The sequence below is a fragment of the Scomber japonicus genome, chromosome 9 (assembly GCF_027409825.1).
Source record: "Scomber japonicus isolate fScoJap1 chromosome 9, fScoJap1.pri, whole genome shotgun sequence".
Taxonomy (NCBI): Eukaryota; Metazoa; Chordata; class Actinopteri; order Scombriformes; family Scombridae; genus Scomber; species Scomber japonicus.
Window position 1 is genome coordinate 2,699,320 of NC_070586.1, and position 12,415 is coordinate 2,711,734.

The following is a 12,415-nucleotide window of genomic DNA, read 5'->3' on the forward strand; positions in this document are numbered from 1 at the left end:
TGATTATTTTTCAAAACCACTGTTTGTTGGATTTAAACCAGAGTCAAAGTTTCTCTTTGTGATGACTAGAAAACACACATGGTTGTAGTTAAAGTCATGTAAACTAATAAGAAGCTACTAAGTTGAGAGGCAGGACTGGGTTTATTATACTGTGTATGTGTGTGTGTCTCCAGTGTTACTGGTTTACCTCTCAGACTCCAGAAGATGAAGAAAGAGGAGGAAGAGGAGGACGGAGCAGAGTCTGTAATATCCAGCTGTCTGTCTATGAAGAGTGACTGGTCTAATAATCGTCCAATAAACTTCAGTAATGAACCTGGACCCTCAGACACAAAGTAAGAGACTGTTTCTACTGTAAACTGACCTGAAGGTGATTCAGTGAGACGCTTTCATGAAGGTTGTAGTGTAGATATGAAGGAAAGAAATAATGAAGTAGCTTCCATTCAGCTGTAATCTCCAACAGATCTTCATGTTCATGTTAACCAGAGACAGAGACAGGGCTGCTATTGCTGTTTGATTTTCCAGTCAATAAATGTAAAGTAGCAGCAGGTAACCCAGGGTGATATTTACTAAGGATTTACTAACAAGTCAAACTGTGTCTGTCCTTATTTACTAAAGGACTGCAGCAGCAGGTACAATGTTTGGTCTCATGTAATACAGGCTGCGTCTTAACGTGTTCCTGTTCAAAGACACTAAATATGGGAGGAGGTCATGTAAATGTATAGAAACAGCCTGCTGCAGCTGATTTATCACTGCAGACTGACCACTGCAGCAGAGGAAAGTGAGTCTGATGTTCAACGTCACACTCACACAGAGGGAGAGAGACTATAGCAGAAACAGAGAGAGAGAAACACTCATGAAAAGATGCATTATGAAGATATTTAGCAGAGCTCTCTGTTCAGCAACACAAAGAGCAGCAGTCTGTTATTTTTCACTAGTGGACTTTTCTGTTTGGCTCAGTTTCCTCCTGCTTAAAGTTCTCTTACTTTTTTGAAGATGTGGACCTGTACAAGTTGGATTGGAAGCCATGTTGGATTTACCAAACACTCGTATCACCATGAAACAGTCGCAAATAACCTGCATAGATGTGATGAATCCTACCTGTTATAAATGAATGTGTGTTCCTGAGTAGTAAATTAGTGTGAATGATTCCCTCAAAGTGCCAGACAAGGTCAGGCATCCGGTAGGTTGTAGAGAAGTTCCATTTATGAAAATGGCAAATATATTAATTATTGATGGAATTCACAGACATAAAAAATAAATTAATAAAAGTAATTAACGCTGTCACTCAGCCATTAATCAACCACAAGTCATGTTTTATTGCTTTAGATCTGCACCACTTGTGAATTTTGTTCTTACCTAAGAGAAAATCCTAAATATGAGAAATTGGTGAATGTGGCAAATCCTCGTAAATCACTCATAAGCACAGATTCATTTTAAATCACACGTACATGTTTTAAAAATGTTTGTTTCTTGCATCTGGCCCATTGTGTGTCTCCTTGTGGTCTAACTAATGTGTTGAATCCACTTCCCTCCTCATCAAACATCTTTTTAAATCCTGCATTGTTTACGTCCATGTTTACTAGCTTACAGTCTTGTTCTTCTTCTCTGCCTTTGCTGGCACATTGTTGTCTCTGTCTAATTACTGATGAACTCCTGTGATTGTAGTATTTATTATTTAATTTCAAGTTGAATGTGTTGAATCTCAGAGGCTGAAGAACAGAAACTGTGTAAGTGTGTAAATACTGACAGTCTGGACTGTTTATGTGGGGAAAGAGCTGCATGCAGCTTGTGAGCTGTCGGTTGGCCTCCACTAATGTCATGTGACATAAAGAATGTGTTCATGTCCACAGTGAGAGGAAGAGGAGGGCTGTTTCTGTGGAGGAGCAGCTGTCCTGCTGTTCTTTGTGTCAGGACGTCCTGAAGGATCCAGTCTCTACCAGCTGTGGATACTGGTTCTGCAGACAGTGCATCACCTCATACTGGGACCAGTCTGCTTCGTCAGGAGACTCCTCCTGTCCCCAGTGTGGAAACAGATCCAGAACCAGACCTGGACTGCAGACAGACAGTCAGACCAGCACTGTACAAAGTAAGACTGAAGGTCTGTCTGCTGATGTCATCATCTCTGAAAACAGGAATCTACCTCCTCTATCCTACTGAACATTAACAGTCACACTGATTTCTGGTTCATTCTACCTTTTTTCTTCTCTTTCAGCAGAAAGTTGTCTGCAGGAGCTTTTAGATGAACATCAGATCAGTCTGAGCAGCACATGTGAATGTGTGACTCAAGGAACTGATGAAGCAGGAACTAAAACCTTCCTCATCAGCATCTTCACTGAGGTCCACATCACAGAGGGACAGAGTGAAGAGGTTAATACCCAACATGAGGTGAGGCAGCTTGAAACAGCTTCCAAGACGAAGACCCTCCATGACGCTCCAATCAGGTGTCAGGACATCTTTAAAGTCTTACCTGACCAACAGGAAACTGAAGAGGTTAATACCCAACATGAGGTGAGGCAGCTTGAAACAGCTTCCAAGATGAAGACCCTCCATGACGCTCCAACCAAGGATCAGGACATCTGTGAAGTCTTACACAGAGTCAGAGTGGTTCTGATGAACGGTGTCGCTGGCGTTGGAAAAACCTTCTTAGTGCTGAAGTTCACTCTGGACTGGGCACAGCGCTCCAACAACCAAGATATCAGTCTGCTGATTCTGTTCTCGTTCAGGGCGCTGAACTTGATCAAAGATGAGCAGTACAGTCTGCTCATGCTGATCCGTGTTTTCTATCCAACATTACAGAAGCTCACAGCAGAGAAGCTCGCTGGCTGTAAAGTTCTGTTCATCTTTGACGGCCTGGATGAAAGCAGACTTTCACTGGATTTCAACAACAGTGAGGTCGTGTCTGATGTCACACAGAAGTCATCAGTCAGCGTGCTGTTGACAAGCCTCATCAAGGGGAAGCTGCTTCCCTCGGCTCTCGTCTGGATAACTTCCCGACCTGCAGCAGCCAATCAGATCCCTCCTTCATGTGTGGACAGGGTAACAGAAGTACGAGGCTTCACTGACGCCCAGAAGGAGGAGTACTTCAGGAGGAGATTCAGTGATGAAGAGCAGTCCAGCACAATCATCTCACACATCAAGACATCCAGGAGTCTCCACATCATGTGTCACATCCCAGTCTTCTGCTGGATCACTGCTACAGTTCTGGACCACATGTTGACTCCAGACCAGAGAGGAGAGCTGCCCAAGACCCTGACTGACATGTACTCACACTTCCTGCTGGTTCAGACAAAGAGGAAGAAGAACAAGTATGATGAGGGACATGAGACGAGTCTACAGAAGCTGACGAAGGCTGACAGGAAACTTCTTCTGAAGCTGGGGAGGCTGGCGTTTGAACAACTGGAGAAAGGAAACATCATGTTCTACCAAGAAGACCTGGAGCAGTGTGGTCTTGATGTCACAGAGGCCTCGGTGTTATCAGGAGTTTGTACACAGATCTTCAAAAGAGAGAGTGTGATCTTCCAGAAACCAGTCTACAGCTTTGTTCATCTGAGCGTTCAGGAGTTTCTGGCTGCAGTCTACATGTACCGCTGTTACACCAGCAGGAAGACAAAGGTACTGAAGGACTTCCTGGGAGAAGACTACAGTTACTCATCTCTGGATGTCTTCCTGAAGAGAGCCATGGAGAAATCTCTCCAAAGTAAAAATGGCCACCTGGACCTGTTTGTCCGCTTCCTTCATGGCCTCTCTCTGGAGTCCAACCAGAGTCTCTTAGGAGGCCTGCTGGGTCGGAATAAGAACAGTCCAGAAACCATCCAGAGAGTCATCAACAATCTGAAGGAGATGAACAGTGATGATATCTCTCCTGACAGAAGCATCAACATCTTCCACTGTCTGATGGAGATGAACGACCGCTCAGTACATCAGGAGATCCAAGAGTTCCTGAAGTCAGAGAACAGATCAGAGAAGAAACTCTCTGTGTTTCAGTGCTCAGCTCTGGCCTACATGCTGCAGATGTCAGAGGAGCCTCTGGATGAGTTGGACCTGAAGAAGTACAACACATCAGAGCAGGGACGACTGAGACTGATCCCAGCTGTGAGGAACTGCAGAAAGGCTCAGTAAGTCCAGATGTGATTAACATTATAAATCAGTGTAGATTAGTAGTTTAGTTCTTCAAATATAAATAATATAAATGTTTTATTATAGTTAAAATAGTGCTCTACTTGTTTATATGTGAAATAACTTGTCAGTTATATTTAGTCTCAGATGTTGTTGAGCTGTTTAAATGTTGAGTTTAAATAATGTTGATGTTTATAGCTGTTAAGTTAATGAACAGTTATTCTATTTATTTCTAGTCATTATTGGATTTTTTTTTTTTTAAACTTTATTTTTAAGTGCAAAGTTTCAGTGTCATACAAAGAAAAACATGACATATGACACAATCAATACAGAACATTCAGGACACCAAGGGAGTTCATTCATTTTGTCACAGAAAGAAAGAAAATAAATACACTTCAATATCTTTTCATATAGTGTAGGGCCACACAAGTCCGTAGGTGAGAGGTGAAGAGGCAAGGAGGCCTATGGAGAGCCAGCATAGTCCAACAGGCCGGGGGAGGGAGTCCCTCTAGAGCAAGTCAAGACATCAGTCTCACCACCAAGGACATACAATGTAATAAGGAACTGCCCTATTTTGTTTTCTCGTTTACATATGAAAGCCATTTCGACCAATACTTTTGGGCTTTTTTATGGTTCAATCTTAGAGAGAAAGTCAACATCTCCATCTCATATATATCTTTCACAGTGGCTGACCACTCTCCCACCGTCGGCGCCTCTCTGTTAAGCCACTTCCTAGTTATTGGTTTCTTGCCAGCTGTCAGTAGTATCTTTAGAAGGTATTTATCTGGGGAAGTAAGGTCAGCTGGAAGATTGCACAAATAAACAGTTTGAAAATTATATTCAATATCAAAACCGAGGATTGAATTTATTTCTTTAACTATGTCTAGCCAGTAACGTTGAATTATTGAACAGCGCCAAAAGATGTGAAAGTGGTCAGCCATTACATTGTTACATTGTCTCCAGCAATGCCCAAATTCTGCTCTGCCACTCTGTAAATATTTTCTTCTTGGGGTAATAAAAAACCTGATAACATTTTTCCATGCAAATTCCCTCCATTTCCCTGAACTGGTGGCAGAAGAGTTCATTTCACATATGTTTAGCCACTCATCTTCTGTCAGGGCTATTTTTGCTTCCTTCTCCCAATTACATTTCACGTATGATGTAGACATTTTTTTGAGATGTTGTAAACATAAGTATATTCTGGAGATAACTTTCTTATAGATTTTACCTTTGTATGCATCAAAGACTATATCAATGAGGTCCATGTCACCTTCTTTTAAATTTTTTATATTTCTATCAAAATGATGCCTGAGCTGCAGGTATCTGTAGAAGTCTTGTTTGTCTAAATCATGTTTTATCTGTAGCTGTTGGAAACTGTCTAGGCCTTTATCAGATGAAATTACACAGTATGAAGTAATGCCTTTTTGGGTCAGTTCCTTAAATCTCACATCCAACTGAGCAGGTAGGAAATCTCTGTCATGTGCAACCCACCTTAAGAGCCGGGCTTTCCTCTCTAATTTTGATTTGCTGACCTCTTTGAACCAGATATTAAGGGGAGTTTTTGTAAGGTTACATAATTTATTTGAATACATAGTCTTGAGAGTTTTGTCACCCAGTAGAGATTGAAGGGGAATATCAATCTGGCTCAACTCTAGCTCCTTCCATTTTGTATCACAATCCTCCCTACACCAATGGACAACATACTGCAGCTGTGCTGCTTTGTAGTAGTCCTCCAGACATGGGAATGACATCCCACCCTTCTGTTTTGGCAAATGTAATGTTTTGTAGCGTATCCGTGGTTTTTTATTCTGCCATATAAATCTGGAGATGATCCGGTTCCAATCATTAAACTGTTTAGTTGGTATTTCCACAGGTAGCGATTGAAAGAGGAATAACAGCTGAGGTAATATAACCATTTTTATAGTTTCTATTCGGTTGTATAGATCAAGTGTCAGGGGAGTCCATCTGTCCAAGTCATTTTTCATTTTGTTTGTGATGGTACCATAATTTGCATTATATATACCTTCATAGGTCTTGGGGATATTAACACCCAGGTATTTCAAAATTCTAGTTTTCCATATAAACTTAAAGGTTTTGCGTATACTATCTTGGGGTGAGTAATTAAAAGAAAGAGTCTGGGTTTTCTCTATGTTCAGTTTGTATCCCGAATAGAGACCATATTGGTTGAAGCTGGACATTAGTTTAGGGAGACTGGTATCTGGGTCGGACAAGGTCGCCAGGATATCATCTGCGTATAAACATAATTTATATTCTCTTCCCTTAAATATGATTCCCATAATTTCTGGGTCTTCCCTGATTTTTTGAGCAAGTGGCTCTATAAATAGAGCAAATAGGATGGGGCTCAGTGGACAGCCCTGTCGGCATCCCCGCTCCAAAGGTATTGTGCCTGAGAGACTGCCATTTATTCTGATTCGGGCCACTGGTGAATTATATATTGATTTGAAACATCTTATAACTGTATCGTTAAAGCCAAAACGTTGGAGGACCAGATATAAAAATTCCCACCGTACGGAATCAAATGCTTTTTCTGCATCAAAGCTAATTGCTAGGGACCTTGTGTTACTTCTGCTCATAGTATCTATCAGGTGTATTGCTCGTCTGACGTTGTCTTGTGTACGCCTATTTTTGACAAATCCCGTCTGGTCTGTGTCAATCAGGTCAGGGACAATATTTTCAAGCCTACTGACAATGATTGAGGTAAATATTTTATAGTCTGCGTTCAAAACTGAAATAGGTCTATATGAGCTGCATTCTGTCCTGTCTTTTCCTGGTTTCGGTATTACAGATATTATGGCTTGTTTCCAAGATGGTGGGGTCTCTCCCCCCTTTAGCACATGGTTAAAACATTTTAATAACAGTGGAGTCAAGGAGTCCTTAAAAGACTTATACCACTCTGCGGGTAGTCCATCTCCCCCTGCTGCTTTGTTTGTTTTTAGTTTAGAAATGGCCTTATCTACCTCTGCTATTGTAATATCTGCAGTTAACTGTTTGTTTTGTTCTGTGCCGATAGATGGCAAGTCTAAAGTTTCTAAAAACTGCTTTACCGTGGCAGGTTCTGCTAATTTGGGTTGAGTGTATAAATTCCTGTAGTATATTTCGAATGACTTGTGTATTTCTTCTGGTTTATAACACATCTGTTTGTTGACGGGGTCCTTTAATTTATAAATGGATCTATCAGACTGCTGTTTCCTCAGTCTCCAGGCCAATATCTTTTTCGCTCGGGGTCCGTTTTCATAGTAAGTTTGTTTGACATATTTAAGTTTGAGTTCCACCTGGTCGTTGAGTTTCCTATTTAGCTCTGAATTTACAGAAGATATCTGTTCCAGTAGGGTGGGATCATTAGATTCTATATGTTTCTGCTCCAGTAAGTCTAGTTTATTTGTCAAGTCATTGAGTCGTTTAAGTTTTTCTGCTTTCTTTTGCGATGACCACATTATAATTTTCCCACGCAATACTGCTTTTCCAGCGTCCCATAGGATGCTTGTCATTATTGGATTTGACAGTGTTTTCTTCTCTTTCTCTTCCTTTGTGTGTTGGAGGATTCATTCAAACCTGGTGAAACACATGAAGGACTTTAGAGGTTGTGGTTGAGGTTTTATTACAGCAGCATTTTATCACAACATATATCAGTATTTTACAGTTATCAGTGAAAGCAGTAAAGTTATTATTACATGATATATAATCAGACATACAGGTATTACCTGATTTTACTCAGCAGGCTTTAAAATAAGATCTGAACCATTTTGATCTGTTTCTGGATTCAACTGATGAGCAGGTTGGCATCCTGCGTGGTAGTCATCAGTGTATTAATATGTATGAATGAGATGTAGTGTAAAAACACTTTGATTGGTCAACGACTAGAAAAGCCTTATATATAAGTACAATCCATTTAATGTATTTATTCTATTTATAACAACCTGAAAACAGTTTTCATGCCTTTACAGCACTTTGTAAACTTGTGTTTGAAACATGTAGATGAAGGATTATAATAATAATGAATTATTAAATGTTATTTAAATAGAGTATGTCACTGTGACAGTGGTTTAGTATCACAAGTAGAGAATAGTCATCAAACCATCAAACTGATTCAGTAATGTCAGTTACGCAACATCATGTAAAGTTAGCTAACGTTAACCAACATTAGCCTCCGTCAACTTGTGTTTCACTAGCAAAGACCACATCCACAACATGATGCGCTTAAATTATTTATTAAGAAAAACAATTGATGAGCATAGTTCCTCTGTTACTGAGTGTGTCTTGGGGAGGCTAGTAGGAAGTCCACCGTAACACCGTAGCAATAGGAAGAAAAGGGAAGAGAAAATTGGGGTGGGGGTTGTAGAATATGAGAGCAGAAGGGGAGGAGAAATCTAGGTGGTATTTATAGGAATGGCTGGAGGCGGGGAAGATTTGGTGTAGTCCTGCTCCTGAAACTACACTTAATAAGCTTCCTTTTACTAGCAAGGACCACACCCACAACATGATGTGCTTAAATGATTTATCAAGGAAAGTGATTTGCTGAGTGCGTTTTAGAGGCTCATAGGAAGTCCATCGTAGCACCCGGGCAGCGAGGACCCTAAAAACCACTTATGTGGATCCTAAGGATGGTGCAATGATATGTGGCGAAAGTGCTGATATAAAATGATTAAAATGATTTAGTTTGGTTCTTTAAAAGTGCATAATATTATATATTTCTTTATTTCAAAATTGAAACCCTGCCAAATAATCCCCATTTTTACTCAATGTAACTGTAATCAGATTACATCTTTTTTTCTGTAGCTGTAGTGGAACACGTTACCTTTCTAAGTATTCCGGTACTCAGGGCCGTTTCAAGGAATTTGGGGGCCCCAAGCAAAATGAACTTGGAGGCCCCCCCACCACCACCGCCCACCGATGCCGACACCCCCTGGACCACAGCAAAAAAAACCTACGCCCCGCCCGCCCAAAGCCTACAGGAACCACAGCATAGACACACTGTTAAAGTTCAACCACACATTATATCCGTAAAATATTTCTTAACAGTGAAAATACTGCTTACAAATGTTGCATATAGCTACTGCACACATAGTATGTTTACTTATTTTATTTGAACATTTGCAATCAACATATAAACAAACTGCAAATTCGGTATTAAATATAAAATCCAACATAGATAACAGTACACACACACATAAGATTAACCGTTAAAAAATATGCAAAATATCTACATCTGCTGTTTGCGAGCCTTGGCTTCAGCAAAGGCAACCACAATGTCCTCCATGTCCAAAGACCGGCGAACATCACGCTCAACTGACATAACGGCCAGTCCTGTGAGCCTCTCTTGGCTCATGGTGGACCTCATATATGTCTTTATCAGCTTCAAAGTAGAGCTGGGGCGACGCGTCGACGTAATCGATTACGCTGACGCAAAAAATACGTCGACGCAAAAACTGTGCGATGCGTCGTTTGAAAACAAAAAACGAGTAGCGGTAGAGGCAGCAGCAACGCAAGTGAGTCAGTTGACTCTGATCAATGTAAAAAACCAACTCGTAATTCTGTACCTGACTGCCACATCAATGCTAACATTCCTCCACTCCAATGCATGACTAGATCATGTCTTGGATTAAACACACACACTACACACACATAGACACACCATATTCTAGAGTGAAAAGGCAGAGTGTATGTTCCTATGAATGAAGAGCAGTTTATCCTCTCAATGCACGCTGTTCCTCTTACGGGACGGGACGGATGTTAGGAGGTAGCCACAAGTTCTTCTGAATGTTTTTAACACCAACCCTTAAACATATATATTCATGCCGTACATTGTTAGAAAGCTTAGATTGTCCTGATTCATTCAAGACCACTCACGACTTATATGGTTGCTCACAGCCGTAATAGTATTAGCGATTAGCTCGGCTAGCCACTCAGCTAAAGTAAGAACAGCTATAATGCCTACATACCTTCAAAGTCTTCCCTTTATCCACAACGATCATCTTATGACTCAGGACTTTCTGTACAGCTCGCCAAATATCCATTCTTGTGAAATATGAAATCCGTTTCCATAAAACCGGAATACTTTCCTCAATATGTCCATGTATTTAGTCCAACACGGTAACGTAATAACACAAATAACAAACCATACACGGTCCGTTTATGTCATTTCATGACCTGCACGTGTGGGGGGCCCCCTTGAGGGGGATTCCGATAACAGTGTCGCTGCACTTTCCTGCATTGACCATCACAGCATTAAAGGGACGCGCACACAGTTTGTCGTTGCATTCAATTCAAAACCAGTCGTTGTCTGGGGGCCCCCGGCCAGCTCGGGGCCCCAGGCAATTGCTTGGTTTGCCTGTCCTGTTGCGACGGGCCTGCCGGTGTTACAAATCAACTGGTTTTCACGTTAACTGGTTACCTTTGTTTGTAAACAAACACCGCTCCTGCAGATGTTCCCGTCACGGAGAGAAAATGTAGCTGACCTCGCGAATGCCTGAATGCACGTCCATATATAAATCTGATGATCTCTCGCTTCACCTGCTTAATCCAAGCACGATGCCTCATGTTGTGAAGTACAATTGTGGGATCCGAAATACTGGACACCATATTCTGTATACATGTTCAAATAAAAATCAATAAATAAAAAGTCACCCGACACGGGATTTGAACCAACTGCAAAATATCCCCAGCCTAGTGATTTACCATTAGGCCACATATCTACATAGCTGACAAATGTTATAAAGTGATACAATTACTGTTGAATTAAAAATCACGTTTGCATAGCCACGACTGTCAACACACCATGGCCAAATTAACTTGTGACCACTGTTATTGCAATGATAACACTTTAGCACCTTACAGGTCCAGCTTGTTGCACCTCTGAAAAACATTTCACGATGATCAAAGATCACGTTTGGTAAATATGGTCGAGGAAAATCACGCATTTGATGTTTTAGACACGTTTACGTCCGTGTGTTGTAATTCATGTTGGAGCAACAGTGTGTAAATAAAACAATTTGAAGTCGAGCGGAGTAACGCGTGGGATATAGGATATCTACACATATTGGCACACTCAGTTATAAAATCATTCATCACATCACTTGTTGATATGAGGAAGTTTGGACTGAATGGATGGATGGGTAGTGGAGCGAGGAAAGCAATATGACCAAATATGAAATTGAGACTAAAAGATCATTTTCCTGTGGCTATTTAGTTAGACAGGATTGGGTTTTTTTTGTTCTCCCACTCTGAGTCTGGTTCTGAGGGTTCTTCCTGTTAAAAGGGAGTTTTTTCTCTCCACTGTCACCAAGTGCTGCTCATGTGGGAATGTTGAGCCTTCAGCAGACACGCCCCCAGCGTTTGACAGTACAGAGAAGTGCTTGATTTTTCATGATTTTAAAAGATAATTTTACATACTTAGACAATTTTTCTAGCATTCAAATTTGGAAGGATGGTTAATAACACATCTGTCTGTGATGTGACTAACTCAGAACACAAATATATTTTCACTTTACACGAGCTTTAAATGAAACCTGAAGAGTTCGGTTTAGACCTACTCTATGTGTAAAGTGCCTTGAGATCACTTTGTTGTGATTTGGCACTATACAAATAAAGATAGATAGATAGATATCCGCTCGACTTCAAATTGTTTTATTTTACACACTGTTGCTCCAACATGATTTACAACACACGGACGTAAACGTGTCTAAAACATCAAATGCGTGATTTTCCTCGACCATCTTTACCAAACGTGATCTTTGATCATCGTGAAATGTTTTTCAGAGGTGCAACAAGCTGGACCTGTAAGGTGCTAAAGTGTTATCATTGCAATAACAGTGGTCACAAGTTAATTTGGCCATGGTGTGTTGACAGTCGTGGCTATGCAAACGTGATTTTTAATTCAACAGTAATTGTATCACTTTATAACATTTGTCAGCTATGTAGATATGTGGCCTAATGGTAAATCACTAGGCTGGGGATATTTTGCAGTTGGTTCAAATCCCGTGTCGGGTGACTTTTTATTTATTGATTTTTATTTGAACATGTATACAGAATATGGTGTCCAGTATTTCGGATCCCACAATTGTACTTCACAACATGAGGTATCATGCTTGGATTAAGCAGGTGAAGCGAGAGATCATCAGATATATATGGACGTGCATTCAGGCATTCGCGAGGTCAGCTACATTTTCTCTCCGTGACGGGAACATCTGCAGGAGCGGTGTTTGTTTACAAACAAAGGTAACCAGTTAACGTGAAAACCAGTTGATTTGTAACACCGGTAGTCCCGTAGCATGGTAAAGAG

At 40.8% G+C, this 12,415-nt stretch overlaps 1 protein-coding gene across 1 annotated transcript in view; it reads left to right on the forward strand.

The window, feature by feature from the left end:
* The first annotated feature begins 204 nt into the window (after positions 1–204).
* LOC128364347 (NACHT, LRR and PYD domains-containing protein 12-like) overlaps positions 205–12,415 on the forward strand; it is an 81,040-nt gene continuing 68,829 nt past the window's right edge. Inside the window, exons 1-2 of the mRNA XM_053324884.1 lie at positions 205–332; positions 1,866–2,023. Coding sequence (XP_053180859.1) covers positions 205–332; positions 1,866–2,023 — 286 coding nt within the window. The remainder of the gene's footprint in view (positions 333–1,865; positions 2,024–12,415) is intronic.